The sequence below is a fragment of the Arachis stenosperma genome, chromosome 2, assembly GCF_014773155.1.
Source record: "Arachis stenosperma cultivar V10309 chromosome 2, arast.V10309.gnm1.PFL2, whole genome shotgun sequence".
NCBI classification, from domain to species: domain Eukaryota; kingdom Viridiplantae; phylum Streptophyta; class Magnoliopsida; order Fabales; family Fabaceae; genus Arachis; species Arachis stenosperma.
This window is the reverse complement of record NC_080378.1, coordinates 3,548,532-3,575,616: the sequence shown is the minus strand read 5'-3', so window position 1 is coordinate 3,575,616 and position 27,085 is coordinate 3,548,532. Positions and strand designations below refer to the sequence as shown.

The following is a 27,085-nucleotide window of genomic DNA, read 5'->3' as shown; positions in this document are numbered from 1 at the left end:
TGAATTTTTTTAAAGTCACATCAGATTCTCTGAGTTGTTATTAAAAAAATTTTAAAAACCAATTTACAAAGTAATCGGACCTACTGATTACTGATTCTCATATTAAAATAAAAATCTATGCACCACCAATAGAATTGAATTGCACACATTTATCTTCCATAATAAAAATTTTTAGCCTACAAAATACTTTTCTTGCCTTTGTTAATTTTTAATTTTTCATTGTGCTATACAAAATAAAGAGAAAAAACTTAAAAAGATTGGAATTTAGTAAAATATTATAATTTTTAGTATATATAATATATTTTTTAAAAAATACAAAAATAACGAACAATGATTAGAATTTTATAAAATATTTTATCAATTTTATTATATATACATCTTTTATAATAAATACTATTTTGACATTAGTATTTATTAATAATCAAGTATATATTTTCTTTGTTTTATAATTAAAAAATAATTATAATCTCTCCATATATCTTAGAAGGCGCAAATTTGAGTCTCTCCTTAATAAAAAAATAAAAAAATAAAAAAATTTCAAATTTACATTAGTTGATAATAATCGTATTTTTATATTTTTTATAATTTATTTGAAAGTTTTTCTTTTGAAATATTGCTATTGCACACTCTCTCCGTCTCTCTCACTTGAACTCACTCAGATTCTGATTCTCTCTCTCTCTCTGAGAGACACACACTCATCACTTCTCACTTCTAACTTGTAACAATGTCAGTCTACGACGCAGCATTCGTAGAAACACAGCTCTCAAAACGCACTTCCATCTTCGGCCTCCGTCTATGGGTTCTCATCGGAATCCTCGTCGGCGCTCTCATCGTCTTCTCCCTCTTCCTCCTTTCTCTCTGCTTCACCTCCCGCCGCAACCGCCGCCACCGCCGCAACCACAAGCCTCTCACTCCTCTCGTCTCCAAGGAAATCCAGGAAATCATTTCCACTCCTCCCAATCCTCAACCGCATGAACTCCACCTCGACATCGGAAAAGCTGCGGCGGCGGAGCAGCACCGCAGGGTGGTGTATGCTGTGGCGTTCTCAAGCGGAGAAAGCAAAGGCGGCGGCGGCGGCGGCGGAGGAGGAGGAGGAGGAGGAGGAGGAGGAAGCGTGTGCGAAACGACGTCGTCGTTTGGGAGTGGAAGCGTATCGGCGGGACCAGAGGTTTCGCATCTTGGTTGGGGGAAGTGGTTTACGCTGAGGGAAATGGAGGATGCGACTGGAGGAATGTGCGAGGAGAATGTGATCGGTGAAGGTGGCTATGGAATCGTGTACCGTGGTGTTCTCTCTGATGGTACCAATGTTGCTGTTAAGAATCTCTTGAATAACAAGTATTCTCTCTCTCTCTCTCTCTCTCTCTCTCTCTCTGCTAATTTTTGCATTTGATCATCACAAATTCAATTCATATATGTTGTTCATTAGTATAAGAATTTAATTATAATGTACTGAAAACAATAAAACTGTTTACACATTCGTCCAATTATGTTTGTAGTTATTTTTGATGACTTGATAATACACAATTAATTGGATGCAGACACAAAACTGTGCATCAAAATTAACTTCTTTATGTTATGTTGTGTTGTGTTGTGTTCTTGCTTACTTTAATTGATGGTGAAAGTTTGTGTTTTTTCAACTAATTTGGTTAGAGTCTAATAAAGATGTTGAAATTTGAATCAGTTAACCTGAGGATTGGTCAAATGATTCTAGTATAGTTTATTCTGCAACAAATTTTGGCAGTTGCTCCATCCTGTTTCATTCACTTGGTTGGTTTATTCTCTTTCGTAATCATCAATACACTTGGTGTGTTTCATGGTTGGCCGTAGTAAATTTGTGTACTTAGCGTCTTTGGGTTTCTTCAATTTGGTTGCAGATGGTGAAGAAATTATAGGCCTTTGATATTTTGAATCAAGAGGAAGGGACATGAAATACAATGTTTCTCTTTCTTCTTTTGGACTTGTTTTCTTAATAATTTGATTTCAAGGTAGCATGACTTACCACTGATGTAAAGAAAAGAATCACAACTATGTTTCTTTATTGTTGTTACTTGTCAAAAGTTTTGCAGTGTCATGTTTTGGATTTTTTTCCCCTTGATTGTTTACTCTTTTCAATATAATGAAGGTTCTCTGGTCTTACTCTTGTATATAAGTAAGCACTACCTGACGTTTGACTCATTTTAGGGGACAAGCTGAGAGAGAATTTAGGGTAGAGGTAGAAGCTATTGGTCGTGTGCGGCACAAGAATCTTGTTAGATTGCTTGGATACTGTGTTGAGGGCGCATACAGGTATTAACTCTTGACATTTCATTTGAAAAAAATTAAAGCTAAAAAGTTCAAGACTAGTAAGATTTGAAGTTTGATATGTTTCTCAGGATGCTTGTGTATGAATATGTTGACAACGGAAATCTGGACGAGTGGCTGCATGGGGATGTTGATTCTGTAAGCCCTCTGACTTGGGATATCCGGATGAACATCATCTTGGGAACGGCAAAAGGGTAGGGCTCATGATCTTAATCTGCTTGAAGGGCTTTACATGTTGTTGCATGAAATGTTTTGTTGACAGTAATGTGTGTTTTTCAGATTGGCTTATCTTCATGAGGGGCTCGAACCAAAAGTTGTCCACCGAGACGTGAAATCAAGCAATATACTCCTTGATCGCCAATGGAACCCAAAGGTTTCTGACTTTGGGCTCGCTAAGCTTCTGTGTTCTGATCATAGCTATGTCACAACCCGAGTGATGGGGACATTTGGGTTAGTATGAGTTAACCAAACATTTTCCCTTTCTTATCAGTTAGTTTCACTTTCCATACTCAAATATTTTACGCTTCAAAGTTCATGTTCTCTCTTTTCTTGTTCTGTAGTTATGTTGCACCGGAGTATGCATGCACTGGAATGCTGACTGAGAAGAGTGATGTTTATAGCTTTGGGATACTTATTATGGAAATAATTACCGGAAGAAGTCCCGTTGATTATAGTAAACCCCAAGGAGAGGTTAGAGGCTATAACCAATAATAGTATACAGTTTTGGTTTTAATCTTCTTACACTGTTCTATGCTGATTATTTTCTCTCTTTTTCTGTTTTCCTAACTAGAATTTGGTATATTTGCAGGTTAATTTAATTGAGTGGTTGAAAACTATGGTTGGCAATAGAAAATCAGAGGAACTCATCGATCCGAACCTTCCTGAAAAGCCGTCTTCAAAGGCTCTTAAGCTTGCTCTGTTGGTTGCTCTTAAATGTGTTGATCCTGATGCCACAAAGAGACCTAAAATCGGACACATAATCCACATGCTTGAGGCCGACGACATTCTATTCCGTGATGTATGTTCTTTCCCTTTCTTGAACTCTGCATTATACATAACTGGAGAGCAAAAACAAGATGATTCAGCATTGCTATAATCTGATTCTCATCTATCATTATTTTATGATTCTTTCTTGTAGGAACGGAGGACCGGAGGAGAATCGTCGCGATCCCATCGCAATTATCATCATCATCATGGGCAAAAGGACTCTAGCAGAGATAGAAAGCGAATAGGTGGAGAGATCACTGATCAAAGTGAAGATGATAGTAGTAGTAAAATCTTGCCCATCCCACTAGATTGAGATGATAGTTGTTAAATGGTAAATGTAGCTATGTATTTATTATTTTTGGTTTTAGTAGTTTGCCTATATTAATTTCTACCTCAATCTGGACAACATGCAATGAGTGTATTTTTTGCTGCATAATTTCCTCTCCCACCACAATTTAGGATTCATTGTATACTCATATTCATTATTACTAAAAATCAAAATTTTGATGTCCTTCTGCTTTATAAGACAAAAGTAGCTCAAGTGTTGAATAAAAAGTATTAATATTTTCAAGTTGTTCAAACTGTAGTATCAAACTACCTTTGTCTCATTCTGGTCCATCATAACTTATGGCCCCATCATAAATTAAGTGCTTGTCATTTTGTGAGTGTAGTTGTTATGAGCATTAGACCCAGAGTAACGTTTGTATGATTTGTTTTTTTGTCTTTATAAATTCTTTATGTATTTATTATGTACTCATCATTCTATTGCTATGTAACTTGGATCGAATATCGAATGTGAGTCATCTTATACAGAAAGAGTGGTAAATAAATACACATGAAGAATAAAAAAAATGAATATTATACACTATCATTAATGCTAGGCCTACCATCCAGCTATCTTGATAGAAGAAATATCATTGCATCATCATCATCATTGCCTAATTCATAGTTGGATGCTTGTGGGAATCGGTCTTGCTGGCTGGCTAATCAAATATTAAATGTAGCTTTAACTTTTTTGTCATTTTGGCTATGATTGCTCAAATGGTGGAACAAGCAATTCAAGTAAGAAAGTGGATCGTTATTTGATCATTTAGAGAATTAGGATCCACAATCAATGCAAAACTTGCCACTCCAGAATTTGCCAATTTGTCCTTATAAGCTAGACAATCGGCACTAATTGGTAGCTTGATCATGAATGTCTTTTTGGGACATCCTTTTTCTTTGTCTCTTGCTGCCTTTTTCAACTTTTAGTTAGTTAGTTATGATTTAATGTCTAAACCACTCTCTTTAGTCTTATACAGCTTTTCACTCCGGTGATTGACATTAATTGCCTTGCATCTGTAAAATAAGGTTGTTCCTGCATCCAAGAATAAATATTTTTCTCATTATTGTCACTCTTGGATCTTGATCAGCCAATTAAATTCTTGTTTAAAGAATTTTAAATAGTTTTTTCTAATGAACTGAATTTTGTTTTGGAAGAGGATGATTCTTCTCTTTCATTTATTCAAGGCAACTTGTGTAAATGCCAAGAGAATAGTTCCTGTGTACACCTATGAAAACCTTTTAAGATAATTAATAGTGGGTGCATTATTTTCAATATTCCTGAGTTTAGTACAGTCAAATTGAATTGCTTTTAGTTTTCTTTAATTCTTTTCTTTCTCTTATAAGAAAAAGGAGAGAGAGAAACATTAAGCTACTAGTTATATAGAATGCACCTCAATATAATTTTCATAGGCAAGATATTTAACATTGTAAAATGATCATTCATGGTGGGAATAAACTAAACCTGTCAAAGGCATAATATGGAAGCATCAATACCAGCAAATAATTGAAGAGAAGACAGAACACCAAATTTTAACGTGGGAAAAAACCTCTCAATGTGAGAGGGAAAAAAATCCACGGGAAGGTAAAAATATTCACTATTTTCCAAATAAAGCTACAAGCAAGTCTCAAAACTTACAAGCACTACTAATTATAAGTGCAGAACTCTTGTCCAAGAACATAACCACATAAACTAAATGGTGAAATCAATGATACAATATACAGCCGTTGTTTACGAACTTTTTGGCTAGAGAGCACGGATAGCAATCACACCTCAAAGTTGAACGACTGTGATAAGAACCTGCTTGATAAATACACAATGATGTGTTCAACATTGTTGCATTCCTTTTTAGCTTCTAAAACAGAACCGAAAGGGACAAATTCAGCTTGAGAAAAGATTGACATCAAAATAATAAACCGCAATGCAAAATTTTGACAAATGTACTTACATGCTCACCAAGTTGCAATTGCCACAGAAGCTGCCTAGTGCGCATTTTAATGGTTGAAACCAGAAAGAAAGCAAATCCTCCAGCATAGCAGTTATCTATCCCTTGATGCCCCTGGAAAATCTATTTGAGTTGGCATCCATAAGAAATGATATGAGATAGAGCAGCTTCAAAGATCAATACCTCTAGATCCATCAAGTTTATGTTAGCTTCATGAAGAGTTTAGCTGTGAATCTTCTTCTTGTAGCGTTTGCCGGGCAAAGGACAGTGTTGAATTTGAAACAGTAACAGAGAGAAAGGAAGCTTTTCTCCTGCCATATTCTCCAACCTGAAGTTAATTGCAGAGAGGAATAGAGTAACTATACCTACCTGAAGCTAAAACAGAAATCACTTCTTTTGATTGAATGAAGGTAATGTAAATATGGTTTGAATTTATATAAAGATTATGTGCTGAAAGGGACAACTTAATCATACTCAATCAAGCCTCTTCATATATGCATTGTATTGACCATTGCAGCTAACTATCCACAACATTTTAGCTTTCAAGTTTCCTTCTCCTTTTCTGCAATAGACACTGTTTCTATTTTCAGAATATTTGACCTTCTCTGCTCAAGTGACAGCAAGGGTATTCCCATGTTTCTGTATTGCTGCTTATTCCTCAATGTATCTCATGCAGAGCTCAGAGGCTTTCTCCTGACACACTAATACACAAATTAATAACATTTCAAGACTAAGAGTTTGTCATCAGAAAAACCAAACACACAGTTATCATTCTATAGTCTTTCAGTTCTTTCTATTTTCTACACTTTTTTTTTCTGAAATGCATAATACTGCAGTAATGTTGGATCATTGTTTTGATTTTAGGATCAGCAGTGAAATGATATTTAACAAACATAAATGCCACCAAAAAGTGAAATTGCAAAGAAGTTAAATGCAGTTAGAGAGAAAAATAAAGTGATCAACAAGCATGATTTAATTGCCATAATATTACAAGTTAGAAAGAAAAGATTTTCAATATAGACATTTTAGAACAGAATCTTAAGTAGCTTAATATATGTCCAAACTGCACATACCAGGATAAAGACCATTGGCTAAATTCATGGTAAGCCTATATTTTAGTTTATTTAAAAATAATAATTTCAAAAAAAAAGGATAGATACTCACCAATAAGTGAAGTTGATAGAGATGAAATTGTTGTCTGATGGCTTCATCGCAACTTGACCTTCTAATGACATTAGCTATATCGAGACCTTGGGAAAATTGTTTATCGACAGCGTGTTCAAAAGAAATTATACAAGGCATTAGATGAGTGTATAATAATATGAATAACTCTCCATCTATTCAACTTAAGAGTTACAAATCCAGCAAGCAGTTGAAAAGATTATACAGCAATAATTTGATCCTTTTATTTTGAAAGCTTCTACACCTCATGCTGATTCCTTTTACTTTGAATCTTCTAGCACGATAGGTAACTCTTTGATTAAAAAAAAAAGGATTAGAAACAAGTACATTCTCAATCTCGGAAACCATTTTAATAGTATATTCATGACCTCCAAATTCTAGGTATAGTTTAAAATTATAAAAAATTATAGGGATAAATTTATAATATTAATTTAATTAATTCAAAGAACTGAAGATGACAGGTTCTCGAATATAATGCATATCGACGCCGGTCGCATGGCCGTCATCCTCTAGCACATGATTGAGAACATCTTTTTCCACTTCATCACTGTCGGTTCCTCCTTCATCTCATTTTTCAACACCACCCACTTCTCCTCTTTCTCCTACCTCAAGTGAAGAGGAAGCAAATTGCATTAATTTTGGGTTGAATGGAAACTAAATTAATGGATCTCTATCTATCAATTTTAAATTTGAAATTTTCTGGATTATTTTTGAAACTCTTCAATAACAATAATAATAATAATTCAATTACATTGAGCAATTTTTGAAAATTATAAATAAAAAAAGAGAGTTAGTGGAGATCGATTCTGCCATCGTCCTTTATCAATGGAACGAAGTTGGCGCTTCTTCTCTGCCGCCAAGAAAGACATCTAGAAAATAATGTTTCATGAACTTTATTTAAATGAATTAGGACTCGAACTTTGAAACGACAATAAGAAGCAACTGTGGAGCGACGACGAAGCAGATTTTTCATTTAAGATGAAAAGATTGTTGATGCTTCAAGGGAGCGGACTCAACAGCATGACCCGCGGCGACCGGTGGAATTGCGGCTCTGGTGGCATCCATTGTTGCATTTTCATGGAAGCTGAGAAGAAAACCAAGTGACTTGACATAAGACCAAGTGACTTGACTCGTGAGGCTGCATCTCTCTTTTGTGGGCTGATTTTTCTTGTTATGGAAATAGAAGTGATGATATACTTTAATATTGTAATTTTTGGTATTTTTTAAAATTGTGAAAAATAAACAAATCAGAGGGTCGGATTTCATTGCAGAGAGAGGCGGGCACAAATCGGACCCAGGATTTTTTTGACACAAATCGGACCCAAAATTTTCTGAAATCGGACCCAGGATTTTCTGCCAGTACACAAATTGGACCCAGAGTTTTCTGAAATTGGATCCAGGGTTTTCTGATAGTACACAAATCGGACCCAAAGTTTTCTGCCAGTATACAAATTGGATTCAGAATTTTCAGTACCTCCAATCAGACGGTCCGATTTCTCTTGGACAGCCATCATACGCCAGTGAATCACCATACACTCCCATAACTCAGATATACCTTTCCTTTCATCATATTAAAAATAAAAAGTTCTCTGTTTTATGTTGTACTTTAGTTCAAAAGACCAAAACAAAATTTGGAACATAATTTTAATTTAACTTTTCTATGATCATTAAAACAAATAATAAAAATTAAATCAAGAATGAATTATAGCTGCAAAAATAAAATATTTTCAATTGGTCTTTTAAGCTCTTCAATATACTTTTTCCACCAAATATATGTCCCTTAATTGAATAATTCACAAGAGTTTAGTTTGTAAAATTTAGTAAAGGTTTTTTTTTGTGACTAAATTTAGTAAGGGTTTAAATAGTTTTATAATATATATATATATATATTATTGTCGACTGATTGGTGTGAGAGAAACAGAAGAAGTGCCTCCTCAAAACCCTAACTCGTCAAACCTTCTTCCTCTCGCCGCTGCCACTACTACTACTTGGACCTTCAAGCGTTTCCAAATCTTCTCGAGAGACCAAATCTCCACCGCAACTATGGCCACTTCCGCCGCTGCGCCGCGCCAGCTCTCTCAGAAGGAGCAAGACATCCAGATGATGCTTGCGGCTGAGGTGCATTTGGGAACCAAAAACTGCGACTTCCAGATGGAACGCTATGTCTTCAAACGCCGCAATGATGGTAAAACACTCTTCTTTTGATAATTTTTTCTTATTTTCTCGGTTACATTTTGGTTGTGAATATGAATATGATTGAAGCGTGTGTCAATTGTGGTGAATTTGAAGGGCATTTTGATTTTGTAACGTTATATCTTGGGTTTATTCTGATATTCGTTTGCTCATATTAAATACACAGAGATCTGTGTAGAAATTTATTTATTTATTGTGTCTATATATTCCTTGCTCATTTGTGAATTTTCTTTTCGGTTTATTTATTTATCTTTTTGTGTCTATAGGGTTCTGTTTTTTGTTATGTGCTTTTGTAACTTCTGTTCCAAAATTGATCAAACCTTAAGATGCCTATAATCATTCTAATTCAGTAATATATATACAAAAGTACACGTGAAAGAGTTTGGGGTGGATAAAAATACAGGCTATGATTTATAAATATAAAAGTACACCAAAGATTGTTTTCCATGGACAAAAGTACACATTAAAGATTTGTAAATATCAAACCTTACCAACAGTATGACACTTGTGTCTATCGAAAACAATATCTGAAGAATACTTTTGTTTTCACGAATCTTTAGTAGGTATTTTTGTCCATCCCAAACTCTTTTATGTGTACTTTTGTGAATTTACTCTTCTTTCGTTTGTACATTGGACTGAACAAAGAACGCATTTTATCTTTTTGTTGATTTTTAGTATTTCCTGTTACCAGGTATTTACATAATTAACCTTGGCAAGACATGGGAGAAGCTCCAACTTGCTGCTAGGATTATTGTCGCCATCGAGAATCCGCAGGACATCATTGTTCAGTCTGCTAGGCCATATGGTCAGAGGGCAGTCTTGAAATTTGCCCAATACACCGGTGCAAATGCAATTGCTGGAAGGCACACTCCTGGAACATTCACTAATCAGATGCAGACATCCTATAACGAGCCTCGCCTTCTTATTCTGACTGATCCAAGGACTGATCATCAGGTACCGCATTAGATGTTCAAAGAGTTTTTTGGTTGTGTTGAGGATGTAATGTTGTATATGTAATATGTTTTCACTTTTAACAACCAATGTTTTCATGGGGCTTTGAAATTCTGCTATCAGTTGATCTCATTTTTGTTTTTCCATTTTTGTGCAGCCCATTAAGGAAGGTGCTCTTGGAAATATTCCAACAATTGCCTTTTGCGATACTGATTCTCCAATGCGGTATGTTGATGTTGGCATTCCTGCCAATAATAAGGGGAAGCACAGTATTGGTTGTCTTTTTTGGCTATTAGCAAGGATGGTTTTGCAGATGAGGGGTATTATTCGTCCAGGGCTTAAATGGGATGTGATGGTAAAAACTTATTTCTGCTCTTATGAATGTAACTATTGTTACTTTGCACTTGATTCAGAACAAGTTTTCTTTCAGTACGCGCAAGCGTCTAGAAATTCATATTTTCTTGTAAGATAGTAATATTATTCTTTGGTATCCTTCCAATATTAGATAATTTATGTCAACTTTTCATGTGTAGGTGGATCTATTCTTCTATAGAGAACCTGAAGAGGCCAAGCAACAAGAGGAGGAGGAAGCACCAGCTGCCCCAGAATATGCCATTCAAGACTTCGGTGCTGCTGGCATTGCCGGTTTCCCCACAGCTGATGGTGAATGGGCGGCTGTCACAGAACAACCCTGGCCGGAGGCAGTTCCACAACAACCTATTGCAGCTGCGCCTGCTGATTGGGCCCCAGATACTTGTAAGAATAATTTATTCAACTTTGGATCTGTGGTTATATGCTAGTCATTTGTGTGATTTAATTTCAGTTTGATTGGTTGTATTGTCATTCTCTTTACGCCCGTATTTGTTCTCCCTCCTTTTTCCTAATAAATTAGATGCGCAATAGTTGCTGCATCAAGCTTTTAATGTGTTTTTGTGTTTCAAAGGTTCTCCCTCGAAATGGTAGAAACTCTTGCAGCTTTAACATAGTCTTGTTAAAAAAATATAAGATCACAATTTGTTTGACCTAAGTTCTTTTTATAGCTGCAGCTGCAGGTGATTGGGAACCGGTTCCAGCTCCTCAGCCTTCCGTTCCGGCACCCGGAGCTGTTGCTCCCACTGGTTGGGAATAGGATGAGTATGGGATTTTCTTTTGTTTAGGATAGATGCATCATTACCTGTAGGTTTGAAATTTGAAGTTGTAAAATTTTGATTTAGCATACTGATACTTGGTTTGTTTCAACAATTTAATTGTTCCGTTGCGAACGCTAATGGTACTGAAGTTTGCTGAGACAAAAGAATATGTCGGGATAACCTTACAAGACCACATTTTGCATATTGACCTATTATCTCAATTTTTCGGATGCCCCATCTTTAATTGAAATTCAAACTTACTATGTAAGAATCAAATTTAAAACTGTTCATACTATGGACAATAATCCATCATTTAATCACTGTAAGAAAATGTCGCATATCTAATCAATTTACAACGACATGCAATGGAAAAAGTACAATATATAAAGCATGTTCGTGATTATATTAATATTCCCTTTCATCCATAAAGGTAAGATTTCTTGTTTACTTGCATCAGATCCAAATGTTACGTTGAATAGTGTATCTTTCTAGGGTTTTAAGGGTTTGTATAAAAATGATCTATATAAGAAATATAGAAAATTAATTTTTAACATTTTGTGACTAAATTTTTATATAGTTAATATTAATAAATTTTTTATTATAAAATAATTTATTTAACTTTTTTTTTTTGTCAAAGGTAAAGTCATTTTATTTCACTATAAATAAATTTAAGGTCCATATTTGGACAACAAATGAAGGATAGTATTGAAATGTTCCACAAAAAACCAAATCAGTTTACAAGAAGAGTAAAGGCCTCAAGAGAGTGAAATGAAAGAACATCTTTAATTTTGAAGTTCATGGAAGACACGATGAGCAGAAATCGCCCAAGGTGCATCAAACCCTTCAATTCTCCGAGTTTGGTATAGGGAGCTTCTTTGTGCCAGAGACCCACCAAGAGTCACATTCATCCACCATGAATACAAACAACTATCACTTGATGACAACAAAACTGTCTCCTTCAAACCCTCCCAAGCTTCCTTCTTCTTTGGCCCCAAAGAGATTGATGAAATACCAAAGTCTCAAGTGAGGGAAACGGTGCAATATGCGAAGAATGATGATCTCCTTCATTCTTGTAAAACTCCTCGCCAATACTCCTCAGCTCATCCAAACCTCGAATGAGCAGGGACTTGAGAGATGGCAGCTGTCCAAGTGAAGGCAGCATGCAGCAATTCTTGCAAGACAGCAGAGATACATCAGTCATGTTGTTGTAGGAACAGCGCCCCAACCAATCTGGAAATATTGTACCCTTTATATCCCCATATTCTCAACTCTTTCAACCCATTCTGCGGTTCCAACTTATTGAGCATGTCTGTTTCTCTTCGTGAGCTTGAAACCGTATCTTCGCCTGAAGACCATTCCAACCATAATTCATCAATGTGCTTCTTAATCTCAAGGGGTCCATGAAGTTTTTCCAGCCCCCCTAACTCCTGGATTCAATTGTCTTCATACTTGCCGACAACAAAGTAACATAAAACGTGCAACTCTTTCAATTCGCTTATTTTTCTGGGCATTTCTTCCAAAGCAGTTCCTCTAATATCGAGATGTCGCAACTTCACAAGATTATGCAAACCACTAGGCAGCGTAGTTAGATTAGAACAATGATACAACTTCAAGGTTTGCAAATTAGACAAGTTGCACAAAGACTCTGGCAATGTCTTAATAATCGTCCAAGACAGATCCAAGTAGCGCAGATGGACTAATTCTTTAATTGAATCAGGCACCACCAGTATACTCAAGGATGAATCTCTTATGTACCATGACGCCACACCACGTTTACAGAAGGATAAAGCTCTCAAGTATTTAAACTTTGATAATATGTCCCATGTTGCTGCTTCAATGTTGCAGTTGGAAGATGAGCAATTGCCAAATAATAATAATGTTCTCAAAGATTTTACTTCAGAAATCAAATTATGAAGTTTTGAGCTACAATAACATAAAGATCTTACTCAATAATTTCTTTTTTTTTTAACTTCTTATTTCTTTCTTCTTTGAGAGATAAACTATACTTTAAATTTTTCAATAAGAGTTTTGGAAGCTATATAGTCCTCCATATTGTAAAATTTTGAAGAGAATATACAATGACCATAGATAGGATCATGAGCTATTCTCTGTTTTAATAGGTTTGAGCCATTCCCTTACAGTTATTACTGCTTCAATTCAGAAATGCCTTGAATTCGAGGATGCTAAAGTTCAATTTGATGCTATTTCTAACAGGTTAATTTCATTTCACTGACAACTTAATTAACATCGGATGAACAGTTTTCTAATATATACAATATTCATTTTACACACACATCTACTAATACAAATTGATGAACACACAATTTCTTGATATTACAGGTAACGTGTACCAAGAATATAGAGTTTATATTTAAAAGTAAGTGACAGCTTTCTCCAAAGTTCATCTCAAACCAAAAGTATTTTTTATTTCAGCTCTTCTTAGGAATAGATAAGTAAGCCTTTTTAGTTCAGTCTCAGCTATCAGAACAAATTTCACCTCAAAGAACAACACCAATAAGGAAGCACAATAATGTTTCACTCAAAACTCATAAGGTTCTTTAAAGAAAACAAAATCATAATTTTCTCAAGCCTTTTTAGTTTTTAATTAGAAACACTAAGAAGCCCAACACTTGAGAAACAAATATGAGTGTGTGTGTGTGTGTGTGTGTGTGTGTGTGTGTGTGTGTGTGCAGATTGTTCTGCAGCTGTTATTGCTTCATGTTCTTGTTTAATTGGAAATCCCTGAAACACTAATACACAAATTAAAAAGCATGTCAAGACTAAGTGTTAGTCATCACAGAAACCAACTAAATTTAATAGGCTATTAAACTTGGTTTCCTAAGCTGAAAATGCATTTGCTTTCAACAAGCAGCTATGCTTCAAACGAATGGCTGACAGTTTTTTTTTTTTCACTTGGTGGTTGTTGAGTTGAGAGATTCATACAGGATAGTAAAGTACATTCTTGAATTTGAAGTAGCAATAGAGAAGAAGGAAGGAATATTAAAAGAAAAAAAAGCCATCACTTGAGTGAAGAAAAATATATATACTCTCTTATGAATTAATGCGTGTATTAAATAGTTGAACAATCACAAGTCACAACATGATGCAAAGAAGATATGCATGGCATGACACTTACATGTACCTGATCAGAGTTTCAATTCAGAAATGCTTATGGAGGGCATGTGGGAAGTTTTGGGCCAAATTTAAAGAATTTTCTGGCAGTTCTACTTGAGAGCTTGTATCGCAATCTCACCTCCAAATTGAAGAACTATGAGTCAAGAATCTGTAGTTACAACAACAACAACGAAGCCTTATCCCATTAGGTGGGGTCAGCTATATGGATCAAATGAGAATGTTGAGAGAAACACCAAAAAGTGTTTGCTTGGGCCTTGTACATAGGAAATGATCAGAACTTTCTTGACCGATATGCATTGATATTTTCTAACATCATTGCCTTAACTGTTCTGTTTATAAAAGCCTCAGCTTCCTGCAAAAGATGGTAAAAATAGAAGCAAGATTGTTAAACGATATTTGAAGCTCCACTTGCCATTTCTGGAAACTTAAAAATGAGTTTCTCATTTTATTGGAACATGAAGTAAATTCTTTCTTAACTTTTAATTCCGGAAAGTTGGGGGGTTACTATACAAAAACAACACTCCTCATGGCTCATGTGAGATGAAACTACTAAACTGAAGAGTATAAACCGATAGTTTCCCTGATTAATGAAAGGAAAGAATGCAATTGTATGATACCATCATCATAGAGATGAGACTTATTAGGGAAATATTCTCCAGCTTTGGAAATAATGAAATGTGTAATTGTTGGAGGGAGGTGAGGTGGAGAAGCTCATTGCACTCATAACTGACTTTGGCACTGCCCTGTATCAGTGTATCCGTATGTGCTGAGCGATACTCATAAGTCATAACTCATTCACACCTTTCTTGAATCTTCATCTCTCCAAGAAAAAGCAATGTTTTAGGGGGTGGGGGAGACCAATATTTTTTTCATACAGTTTTATTAAAAAATATTGTTGTCACTCTTAGATCTTGATCATCCAACCAAACTCTTGTTTAAAGAATCTTAACTGCTGACAGTGCCGTGGAAGAAGCACACACTGATATGATGCACTTAATGGATTTTCTTTTAATGAACTGAATCTCCTTTTAGAAAAGGATGATTCTTCACTTTCATTTATTCAAGGAAAATTGTGTAAGTGCCAAGAGATTAGTTCCTGTATACACCTATGGAAAACCTTTTAAGCTAATTAATAATGGGTGCATTATTTTCAATATTCTTGAGTTGTGTACAGTCAAACTGAATTGCTTTTTGTAGTTCTCTTTAATTTTTTCAAAGGAGATAGAGAAAGCAGATGAAATGGAAGAATAAAACATGGTATATTCAACCAGGCTAGAAACCAAGCTTTTCCCATTCTTGTGTGCACATTTGGAATTTGGAAACATTAAGGTACTAGTTATATAGAATGCACCTCTATAATTTTCACAGGCAAGATACTTAATTGTATTTTACAGTAACTGATATGGCTGTTATAACTTGGTCAAATGTTATAAATCGGCTCCATACGTTATAACTTGGTCAAAGGTTATAACAGTTAAACGTTATAACTCAGCTCTATATGTTACCTACAGCATACACCAAAATGAATATCATAATGTTCCGACATGATATTATTCTTCTTTAATACAAATTATTCCTGAATGTAACTGTTAATATCTCACCTTACATATAAGGGAGGTAAGACATTTTATGAAACATATAAGAAAAGAGACATAACTATTTACACATTCGCTGACTTGAGTGTTGGAGTGCCTTTTGCAGGTACCACACCCCCTTGTTCTTTCTGTACCAAGGTATAACTCTTCCCAAACAAAGAGTTCGGAGTTGACTGCTGGAGGATGAGCTATACCCCGATCATCGCACAAGAACAGTAACATTATAGAATTATCTTTCACTCAAAGAATGGAGGTAATAGATTAAACCTGTCAAAGTCATAATTTGGAAGCACCCAAACATAATATAGGCACACTATATATGGCTATAGTTAATAGCAGTAAGATATTGAAGAGAAGGCAGAAAAATAGAATACCAGTCTTAACGTGGGAATAAAAACCTCTCAATGTGTGAGATAAAAAAACCCACTGGAAGGTAAAAAAAAAAAACTTCACTATTATCCAAATTAAAGCTACAAAGGTGTCTCAAAGCTTACAAGCACTAATAAACATACATGCACAAATCTTGTACAACAACCCAAACACAACAACAAAATGAAGTCAATGATGCTTGTTTACAGACTTTCTCCCAGTTCTACTTGAGAGCTCAAATCACAACCACATCTCCAAATTGAAGAATTATGAGTGAAGAATTTCATTCAAACATGAACAGATTTGACCATCTTATTATTCATTTGGGGATGTAGAGGGACTCTCCAAAAAATGTTTGCTTGGGCCTCACACAAAGGAAAATTATCAGAACCTGCTTGATAAATACAGAATGATGTCTTCAACATTGTTGCATTCCTTTTTACCTTCAAAAACAGAACCGAAAGAGACAAATTCAGCTTTAGAAAAGATTCACATCAAAATAATAATACCGCAATGCAAAATTTTACAAAAGTACCTACATGCTCCCCAAGTTGCAATTGCCATATAAGAGGTCTAATGCACATTTTATTAGTTGAACCCATAAAGAAAGCAGTTCCTTGACCATAGCAGTTATGTATCTCTTCAGGCCCCTGTAAAATCTATTTGAGTTGGTATCCATAAGAACTTATATGAGATAGAGCAGTTCCAAATAGCAATACCCATATATCCATCAAATTTATGTTACCTTCGTAGAGAGTTTAGCTGCAACTCTTCTTCTTGTAGTGTTCACCAAGCAAAGGACAGTCTTGAACTTTTCTCCTGCCATATTCTCCATTGTGAAGTAAATTGCATAGAGGAATAGAGTAGCTATACCGACCTGAAGCTAAAACAAAAATTAGTTCTTTTGATTGAATGAAGGTAAATGTAAGTATGGTTTGTATTACATAAAGATTATGTGCTGAAATCTTAGTCATCTGGGCACTTGTAACTAAGTAGAAGCTACCTGCAGAAGATGGTAAAAACAGTAAATTTGATTCGTCCATATGTTTAATATATCTAAAGAAATTTTTAAATGTTGGATACACGAAAAAAGATATTCATTGTCTTTCAATTTTTATTTCATGGTAATTAATTTGTATATTCCTCTTTAAATGTAATTTTATCCAAAAATATACGTGTTGATACCAATAAGTAAGTATCACTTATGCGTGTGTGAATTTAATTGTGGTGGGATGTGAGATTCATGAAGATTACAGAATTACCTGCTCACAAATCTCTGTTCAGACAATTAATTTTCCCTTGACTTGAATGGTGGGGATGTGGGAAATTTTGTGCCAGATTAGTTGATGCTTGTTCCTGCAGTGTTCTTCCAGCAAACCACAGTAAGAAATTTGAAGTAGGAAGAGAGAGGGAGGCAGCTTTTCTCCTTTCATATTCTGGAGCTTCTGGCAGCATGAAATCTGCAATTGTTGAAGGGAGGTGAGGCGGAGAAGCTCGTTGCACTCCAATGTCTCCAGATTATGGAACCAGCATATCTCAAGAGTGGTAAGGGAGGGAAGGTGAGGCAGTGAACCCACCTCTGGGTATGACTTCACATTCTCACCATCAAAACCATAAATTCTAAGATGAGTGAGGGCGTCCAAGTTGGACATCCATGATAGATTCCTCATTTGTTGCTCACAAACTGCCACATCAAGTGATTTCAAGTTAGGCGGCAAACCGCCCTCTGGCAACCTGCAAATGTTTGGGCAGCCATATATCTCGAGAGAGTGTAAACCTGGGAGTAGACTATTCATGTCACGTGGTAATGCCTGCAACCTTGAGCACCATGTGACGCTGAGATGAGTCAAGTTGGGTGCAGCCAGACCTTCTGCTGCAAATGACACTAATTTGTGGCAGCCAAAGATAGTGAGACATTGAAGAGCAGCGTGTGGCGCCTCTGACAGTGAGACTGATTCCAGATTCCTACACCCTTTTATCTGAAGATTCTTGAGATTGGAAAAGACATCCAACACTAAGGAGGTCAGTGAATCACAGCTGTCTACTATTTGTAGCTCTACCAAATCATACTTCTGCTGCTGTAGTTGGGGGAATTCCAGTTGTTCGCAATATGAGATTATGAGCTTTTGCAAAGATTTGGGAAAACAATTGCCCGGAAAGGATACATGAGAGGAATACCCTATGATGTGTATTTCTTGGAGGCAACTTAGATGGTTCATGCTCATCATTGCCTTAAATGCAGATCCTTTCACAGATTCACGTCCCATAATTGATAAAGTATCCCCATCAAGAAATATGCCCTCGGTGCGCCTTACCATATGAGAGTCGGGTATATGTAGTTTGCGAACTTTGGTGTGCCGTTTTATAAAGTGGTTGCCTATGAGTAGTTTGCGAACTTTGGAAACATCTGACAAAGAAGAAACGATTCTGAAGAATACCTGATTACGCATCTCTTCCTTCAACATTCGGCAATTTCTTATTTCAAGCTTCCTAAGTTGAGGAAAAGCTTTTGAGTCAGGTAAGTGCCACTCCTCCCAACGTGCCATATCATCAAATTGCAATCTCTCCAGCGAGGGAAACAGAGCAATATGCGAAGAATGATGATCTCCTTCATTCTTGTAAAACTCCTCGCCAATACTCCTCAGCTCATCCAAACCTCGAATGCGCAGGGACTTGAGAGATGGCAACTGTCCAAGTGAAGGCAGCATGCAGCAATTCTTGCAACACTTTAGAGATACACTTGTCATATTTTGGTAGGAACAATTCCCAACCCAATTTGGAAATATTGTACCCTTGTATCCCTTGATTTTCAACTCTTCCAACCCATTGTGCGGTTGCAAGTTATCGAGGATGTCTCTTTCTCTTTGTGTGCTTGAAACCAAATCATCACCTAAAGACCATTCCAAGCATAATGCATAAATGTGCTTCTTATCCATTATCTTTGCACTCTCTGCTTGTTCCACATCAACAATATTCTCCAACTTCTCAATCTCAAGGGGTCCCTGAAGGTTTTCCAGCCCCCCTAACTCCTGGATTCCATTGTCTTCATGCTTGCCGACAACAAAGGAACTTAAAGCGTACAACTCTTTCAATTCGCTTATTTTTCTGGGCATTTCTTCCAAAGAAGTTCCTCTAATATCAAGATGCCGCAAACTCACAAGATTATGCAAACCACTAGGAAGCCTAGTTAGCTCAGAACATTGATACAACTTCAAAGTTTGCAAACTGCACAAGCTGCACAAAGACTCTGGTAATGTTTTTATATCAGTATAAGACAAATCCAAGTAGCGCAGATGGATTAATTCTCCAATTGAATTAGGCACCTCATCAAGTTCATCAAAGGATAAAACTCTCAAGTATTTAAACTTTGATGCTACGCTTTCCATGCTAAACAAATCCTTGACATTCAAGGATGTCCTCAAAGATTTCAATGTAGCAATGGAATTAAAACTTTTTGAGACTGAGCGATTCATCAATTTTCCAAATGACAAATGACGAGTCAAACTCCCCAACTCTTCTTCTTCACCAAGTTCTTCTAATCTACAATAAAAGTCTCCAGCAAGAAATATTGCCAAGTCATGCAAGAGATCATGCATAGCATAATAGTGATCATCATCTTGAAGCTTTTTAAAAAATAATCTAGAAGCTAAATTGTCAAAATATTTGCTGCCAACTTCTTCTAAAGTCTCTCTTCTATTTGATACCCGTAATAGATCTTCTGCCATCCACAACAAGATTAATTCACCTTTCTCAAGTTGATGACCTTTGGGAAACAACGAACAATAAACAAAACAACGTTTCAAATATGGAGGGAGATGATAGTAGCTTATTAATAACGCTGGGATTATCTTACTGTCATTCGTAGAAAACTCCCAAATATCACTCTTTAATATTTTTCCCCACTCCTCAGCATCATGGTTTCTGCACAAGCAACCAAGTGTTTCTGCTGCTAATGGCAGACCATCACACTTCTTTGCGATCTTTTTGCCTATTTCTACTAATGCAGGGCTCCCATTTGATTCTGGAAAAGATGCATTGTATGCAAACACTGACCAACATTGATCTTCTGACAATGTGTTGAGGATGAGAGGTTGATAATTTGTTTGAGCAACTAAACCAACATTTTCCTTGCGAGTAGTTAGAAGAATAGTACTTCCCTTAGCCCCGTATTGAAAAGGGGCTATAAAATTTCTCCATTGATGTTGATCGTTACTCCAAACATCGTCCAAAACAACAAAGAACTTCTTTTCAGACAATTCTTTCTTCAAAGCATCTTGAAGTGAATTGAAGCTGTCAGGATCCTGAGTATTTGTAGAGATCTCTTTTACAATATTCTTTGTAGTCTCAACAATATTGAAGTTTTCCGAAACGCAAACCCATGCTTTCCTATCAAATCCCTCCATCAACTCTGCATTATTGTACACCCATTGAGCCAAGGTTGTTTTACCAACCCCACCTATGCCAACAATAGCGATCACAGACAGGTGATGCTCACTGTTGTCATTCAGCATCTTGATTAAGGCCTTCTTGTCATCCTCCCTGCCATACACGTTCCCTCTTACAATAGAACTGGTCGGAGTCCTCCATGATGAGCTTACAGTGGGAATCTTTTCAAGACCAAGGAAATCTTTTTGTTTCCCAAGATCCTCAATTCTTCTAACCACCCCTTCCATCTTGTCTACCATGTCATCCCTATCTCGGTTGGTGAAGAAGCTAAGGGACCAGGAAGAACTTACATTCTTTTGAGTGGTGGCTTTGAGGAGGACAGCATCCAGCAAGTCCTCAGCACGGTAAACAGCATCCCTGAGACTATCAAGCCACTTCCTCACAGATGGATTACCGAACTGCTTCAACTCAGCATCAGCAACAAGAGCTTCAGCACCCAACAGAGCAGTTTTCAGCCTTTGAACCAAGTCAGGGCCAAGTTTCTTGCCCAGGACCAAGTTGACAGCATCAGTTGTAAGGAACCTGTCAAAGACAACGTTAATGAAGCCAGAAAGAAAAGCTCCACCAACAAGTGCACCAGCCATGATATGATCTCAACAAGTGATCAGAAATTTCAGATATGAAGGAGAAGAGTGAAAAATGCAATGCTTGCAGGCTTTGTAACGGAACTGTGTGTTGGTCTGTCAAACCTTAGAGTAAGGTAGTTCTCAATAATTTGTTAGCAACAAGACAAAGACAATTGAGTAAACAGGGACATGAGGGGCCTACCAAAAAGTTGGTGCCATTAGTGGACTTCCTTGCTGACTCTTACTCATTTTATGTGTTCGAATTTTATTTTGCAATATGGAAGTGTCATGCAATGTAATTTTCAGTGTTGCCTTTAATCCTAACTGTTGTTACCTTCTATTTCCAAAATTTTGAAAAACACAAGCCATGTCACCTTATCATTATCATAATGAGCCATTTATGGTGGGTCATGGTAAAGTAATGATGCTGATGCTTAGCAATGCTCACTTTCTCAATAATGGTCTACTTTGTTGTCTAGCACCTTTGTTTGGGTAAGAAATTGCTTTGGTCTATGTATTATACTTTCTGGTTTCTAATGAGTCATGACACTCCACTCTTTTGAATTATTAAGATAAATTAGTAGATAAGATATGGTGTATGTGATTTGATGAAGAGTTTCTCCTTCCAATAGTTCAGCTTCGTTCACTGTATTCCCTTTTTGATTGTGTGGTGCTTCAAACTTGTTAGCTTATTAAACACATTCACTTCTGGCTCACACTAACTTTATCCTCGATTCTACTTTATTTTCGGTAATGCTAGAGAGACAAAAAAATGTCTAAACTTGCTTTATTTAACATTCATTAATTTTAGTAACAATTAGTATTATAAGAAGAGTTATGGTATTCGAATTATTACAAGTAGTTATTAAGCAGAGTTATGTATTTAGTGGCAGAATTTTCTTTCTTTTTTTCCTCAATTATATATATAAACAAAGACACAAATTTTCAATTTTGTGAGTAGATAAAATACAAAGATTAAAGAAACATAAAATAACAAAAGTCGCCTAACATAATTATTTTTAATAAAAGCAAATAATGTATGCAATGAAATGAATTTTGGTGTAACGGAGTTAATTATAGGTGCTTAAAATGTGGGCAATGGATGCTTAATGCTAATTTGTTTCGCACTCATAATAGTGTTTTTTATTCCTTTAATCCTGACTTTTGACTATCAGTGTGATTGCTAGACTGGTTTGTGGGACCAATGGAATTGTTGTCTTTGTGGAAATTTATTGGAAGTTTAATAATGCATGGCTTCTTAATGAATTGACTTTAAAAAAAGCGTGTAATTCTTCATTCATATTGAATCAACAAAAACCATTGTGTTTTCCCATACAGATTCCTTATCTTCTATTCTTAATACATAAAATAGGTACATAAGTTTACCCACATTACTTCTAAGTTATTTCTCTTCTTTTACTAACGCCATGTCAACACCATCGCTTACTTGGCAAAATTTTAGAATTCACCACTCAAATCTTGCAAAATTAACTTTTATTTTCAAATAAAAAAAACACAAAAAAACAACTAAAAAATACAATAAAAACCAATAACTTAACTTTTTCCAAATCAATCCTTATTTCTAAAACAACAAAAACACAAATTAACATTTACAAAAAAAAAAAAGCTCTGAAAACCAAAGAGATTATTACCTTTCTCATACTTCTCGAAACCCTCTTCCTCTTGGCACCTCTCCGTACCAAGATCCTATTTCCTCCATCCTCTTCCGGTCCCATGAGCCAATGTTTTTTTCCTCAAAACAAATTGTCCATCACAATGTCTATCTCCGACGGAGCCGCATTGCATAAATTGCAGAAACTAGGCAAACTCCATTCCTCCTGTTGCGATTTTCCTGTCGGAGCTCGATTTTGGGTCTCAGACCAACGTTACCATTCGGCGCCGCCAACGTAGGAAATTCGTCCCAGGTATCTTCCTAAAGATTTTCAACTTTGCCGTTTACTCTTCTCATTCTGTTGTTCAATATCATTTTCAATAGTGCTATTTATTTGTTATAAATAATAACATTTTAATTGTGAACTCATTGTAAGTAGCACAAGTTTATGTATTCCTCTTTTTTAAACGGTTCTGGCCAACTGTCACAACCAAAATTAGGTTTACCCACATTACTTCTAAGTTATTTCTCTTCTTCTACTAACGTCATGTCAACATCATTGCTTACTTGGCAAAATTTTAGAATCCACCACTCAAATCTTGCCAAATCTATCTATCTATCTATTTATAATATATAAAAGCTATACTAACTTTCTCGACAATGAGTTTAAGTCATCTTTTCTTTACTAATGATGCCACATCAACAATTCTAATGACTTGGCAAAAGATGAAAATCAACCGATCACTATTTAGTAAAACTAGAGTGAGACCCGCGCAATGCGCAGAGGGGTAGATTATTTATACTATATAGTATATTTTAATAAATGTTATATTAAAAATATTTTAGAGAACATATTATAAATAGATTTTAAATTTATTTATTTTTAAAAAAGACATAGGTTATTTATATTAGAATTATACGAAATTGCATTTTCATTTTTTTTTCATTTTTCGATTTACATTAATGGCTACACTTTGTCTTTTTTTTTTTGTAGTTTTTTTGCTTGTAAATAATTAAAAAAATAAATGAATGAGAATGAATAACATATAAAAATGTTATATTAAATTTAAAAATTTTTTGACAATTAGTATGAGAGATTAAAAAATGAAGATTAGTAAGAGTGTTAATATGTATAAGTTGTAGAATTTGAATATTTGTAACTGAAATTTTTTATAATTATTATTATTATGACACTTTTAATGTATGCATGTTTATCGCATTTAATTAATACTTGATGTTTCAATTGAATAATAATAGATAAGAGTTTTTTGCTAAAGTCATTAGAATTGCTTAATTAAATGAAACATCAAAATAAAAAAAGTCATTAGAATTACACTTTTAATGTAGAATTTGATTGGTTAATTTTTATCTTTTGCTAAAGTCATTAGAATTGCTGATGTGGCATCATTAGCAAAGAAAATATGGCTTAAACTCATTGTAGAGAGAGTTGGTATCAGCTTTTAGATAGATAGATAGATAGATAGATAGATAGATAGATAGATAGATGCAAAAGATTTCATTTTCATCCTACATAGCAAACAATTACAACAAATTATACGGATTTTTTCTTATTAATTAGCTGTGAGTAGCAACAATTAGAATAAAACATGTTATAAAATAATTTGTACTCACCTAAAGTGAAAGCTGAATTGGCAATATTTCTTAATCTAAGACGTAGCTTTCTCTTCAAGGGTTGTAAAATTATTATTGAAGTAATTTTTTTTTTAAAAAATTATCCCATGAAGTATTAAAAATACAAATAGACTTCTCAATTTCTTTCTCAACAATTTGATTTAACTAAAAAATAATTGGACAATCTTATTACACAATAAAATTGGAAAGATATCCATATTTTTCTACGAATTGCAAAATTATTAATCATGTGATTTTTTGACCCAAAAATTATCCCTTTTTCACCGATTTTTATGATTTTAAATATAATACAAAATATTTTATTTAAATCCTACGTAATGATTCGTAAACAATTACAAAAGAATTTTTTTTCTATTCGTACCAAAAATCAATACAAAAAACAAAACAGAATATGTTATAAGACTCTTTTGTACTAACCTGGCACTCCTCTTCGACCGGAGATATTGCTTTCTCCTCATTCTTGCTTGTCTAAATTGGATAGATCTAAGTGTTTCAAATAATTGTGTTTCTACATTTTTAAAATAGGCATCAAAATCACCTTATGAATCAATTTATAATAAAATAAGGAAGGTGCAATAAAAATTATGTTAAACAAACCAAGCTGCAGAATCATATGTTGGAGGCACATATCTTCTTGTCTTCTGTTTTTTTGAAAGGATTGTTCTCCGCCTCTTTAATCTAGCAATTTTGGGTATTAACTTTTTCAGTCCGTCATTACCACTGTAAATTCTTCCACAACAAAGAGAATAAGACATAGTAAAAAAATAATAATCCATTCCAAGTAAATTGTTGAAGCTATACTGCATATGTGGAATAACAATTTGAGAAAGAGGAACAAATAAATGTAAATTATGAAAGCAGTACTCCACATGTAAAATAACAATTTAAATGCACATTAATTTTGGTTGTGAGTGTTGCGCAGAACCATTTTAAAAAGAGGAATACATAAACCTGTGATACTTGCAATAATTTCACAATTAAAATATTATTTATAACAAATAAATAGGGCTATTGAAAATTATATTGAAATGGCAAAGATGAAAATCCTTAGGAAAATACCTGGGACGAATTTCCTTCGTTGGCCTGAGACCCAGAATCGAGCTCCGGCGGGGAGACCGCAACAAGAGGAATGGAGTTTGGCCTGGTTTCTGCAATTGATGCAATGCGGAGAGGTGCCAAGAAGAAGAGGGTTTCGAGAAGCATGAGAAGAGTAAAATTTGATTCAAGGAAAACTCAATGGCTCATACCGGAAGAGCATGGAGGAAATAGGATCTTGGTACGCCAAGAAGAAGAGGGTTTCGAGAAGCATGAGAAGAGTAAGGAGTTTTCAGGCGAGAAGCATGAGAAAAGTAATAAACTCTTTGGTTTTCAGAGGTTTTTTGGGGTAAATGTTAATTTGTGTTTTTGTTGTTTTTTATTCTATTTTTTAGTTTTTTTTTTAATTTAAAAATAGAAGTTGATTTGGCAAGATTTGATTGGTTGTTTCTAAAATTTTGCCACGTAATCAATATTGCTGACATAGCGTTAGTAGAATAAGAGGAATAATTTAGAAGTAATATGGTGCATGCTTATGTATCTACTTTTATATATTAAGAATAGATAGATAGATGTTTTAAAAAAATTAAAACAAAAAACTCTTATCTATTATTATTCAAATACTAATTAAATGCAATAAACATACATTAAAAGTGTCATAATAATAATTATTATAAAAAATTTCAATTACAAATATTCAAATTCTACAACTTATATATATTAAGACTCTTACTATTCTTCATTTCTTAATCTCTCATACTAATTGTCAAAAATTTCTTAAATTTAATTTAACATTTTTATATGTTTTTCATTCTCATTCATTCATTTTTTTAATTATTTACAAAAAAAACGCAAAAAAAGACAAAGTGTAGCAATTAATGCAAATCGAAAAATGAAAAAAAAAATGAAAATGCAGTTTTATATAACTCTAATATAAATAATCTATGTCTTTTTTTAAAAAAAATAAATTCAAAATCTATTTATAATATGTTTTCTAAAATATTTTTAATATAACATTTATTAAAATCTATTTATAATATAAGTAATCTATCTCTCCGCGCATTGCGCCCATCTCACTCTAGTTGTGATAATGTATGTTATATATTTAATGTCCAGACTCCAGAGGCAAGATCATCTACATTAATAGCAGCAAAATATTAAAGAGAAGGCAGAAAAATAAAGAAGGTAGAAAACCTCATTATTAACCAAATCAAAGGAACAAAATAAATTATTCTCAAAACTTGCAAGCACTGACCACAAATGCACACTATTCTACGGAAGAAAATGGTCATCCAAAAGATTAAATTAATGAAACTTTCTGGCAGTTCTACTACAGAGCTCAGACAACAAATCATACATACACAATTCGCCTACAACAAATCACTCTCTGATTAAAAAAATTGCAGAAACAGAATGATAAATAAAGTGGCACAAGTGAGAAGAAGAAAAACTTTGCATTTGTGTCAAGACAAGACTAAAGGATCAAGAACTTGACTTCTTGACAAAAGTGTCATTTGCAACTTTGGAAAGACCATAGGCTGAATGATGAATACACAAAGGATTTATATGTGAAATTTAATAAATGGAATAAGAACCTCCTCTACAATGTTGGCTTCCACTTTAGCTCACTTTTAAAGTGTTATTCTAGCTGAATATATGGAAT

At 34.7% G+C, this 27,085-nt stretch overlaps 3 protein-coding genes and 1 long non-coding RNA gene across 10 annotated transcripts; 2 read left to right on the top strand and 2 right to left on the bottom strand.

Annotated features, from left to right (window-relative positions):
• Positions 1 to 646: 646 nt before the first annotated feature.
• Positions 647 to 3,829, top strand: LOC130960272 (probable serine/threonine-protein kinase At1g01540). Its single transcript, XM_057885640.1, has 7 exons — positions 647 to 1,335; positions 2,182 to 2,286; positions 2,373 to 2,495; positions 2,581 to 2,751; positions 2,862 to 2,991; positions 3,110 to 3,319; positions 3,440 to 3,829. Exons 1-7 carry the CDS (start codon positions 725 to 727, stop codon positions 3,599 to 3,601), a joined length of 1,512 nt encoding a protein of 503 aa, XP_057741623.1. The 5' UTR covers positions 647 to 724; the 3' UTR covers positions 3,602 to 3,829.
• Positions 3,830 to 5,190: 1,361 nt separating this feature from the next.
• Positions 5,191 to 7,849, bottom strand: LOC130960273 (uncharacterized). The gene is made up of 5 exons (XR_009079049.1): positions 6,720 to 7,849; positions 6,030 to 6,256; positions 5,739 to 5,883; positions 5,559 to 5,669; positions 5,191 to 5,465 (listed from the first exon to the last, which is right to left on the bottom strand). It is a non-coding gene; the product is annotated as an uncharacterized LOC130960273 (long non-coding RNA).
• A 784-nt stretch (positions 7,850 to 8,633) lies between these two features.
• On the top strand, positions 8,634 to 11,287 carry LOC130962208 (40S ribosomal protein SA-like). 2 transcript variants are annotated; one of them, XM_057888348.1, is made up of 5 exons: positions 8,634 to 8,922; positions 9,622 to 9,884; positions 10,039 to 10,236; positions 10,415 to 10,637; positions 10,922 to 11,287. In XM_057888348.1, the coding sequence occupies exons 1-5, from the start codon at positions 8,781 to 8,783 to the stop codon at positions 11,008 to 11,010; spliced, it is 915 nt and encodes a 304-aa protein (XP_057744331.1). In that variant the 5' UTR covers positions 8,634 to 8,780; the 3' UTR covers positions 11,011 to 11,287. The 2 variants fall into 2 exon arrangements, with proteins under 2 accessions (XP_057744331.1, XP_057744330.1); XM_057888347.1 differs by having other exon boundaries at positions 8,635 to 8,922; positions 10,928 to 11,287.
• Positions 11,288 to 15,753: 4,466 nt separating this feature from the next.
• On the bottom strand, positions 15,754 to 21,223 carry LOC130960426 (putative disease resistance protein At3g14460). 6 transcript variants are annotated; one of them, XM_057885818.1, is made up of 4 exons: positions 17,373 to 21,223; positions 16,856 to 17,113; positions 16,646 to 16,769; positions 15,754 to 16,553 (listed from the first exon to the last, which is right to left on the bottom strand). In XM_057885818.1, the coding sequence occupies exon 1, from the start codon at positions 21,138 to 21,140 to the stop codon at positions 17,391 to 17,393; it is 3,750 nt and encodes a 1,249-aa protein (XP_057741801.1). In that variant the 5' UTR covers positions 21,141 to 21,223; the 3' UTR covers positions 15,754 to 16,553; positions 16,646 to 16,769; positions 16,856 to 17,113; positions 17,373 to 17,390. The 6 variants fall into 6 exon arrangements, with proteins under 6 accessions (XP_057741801.1, XP_057741798.1, XP_057741804.1 ...); XM_057885815.1 differs by having other exon boundaries at positions 16,650 to 16,769; XM_057885821.1 differs by having other exon boundaries at positions 16,646 to 16,760.
• Positions 21,224 to 27,085: the final 5,862 nt, after the last annotated feature.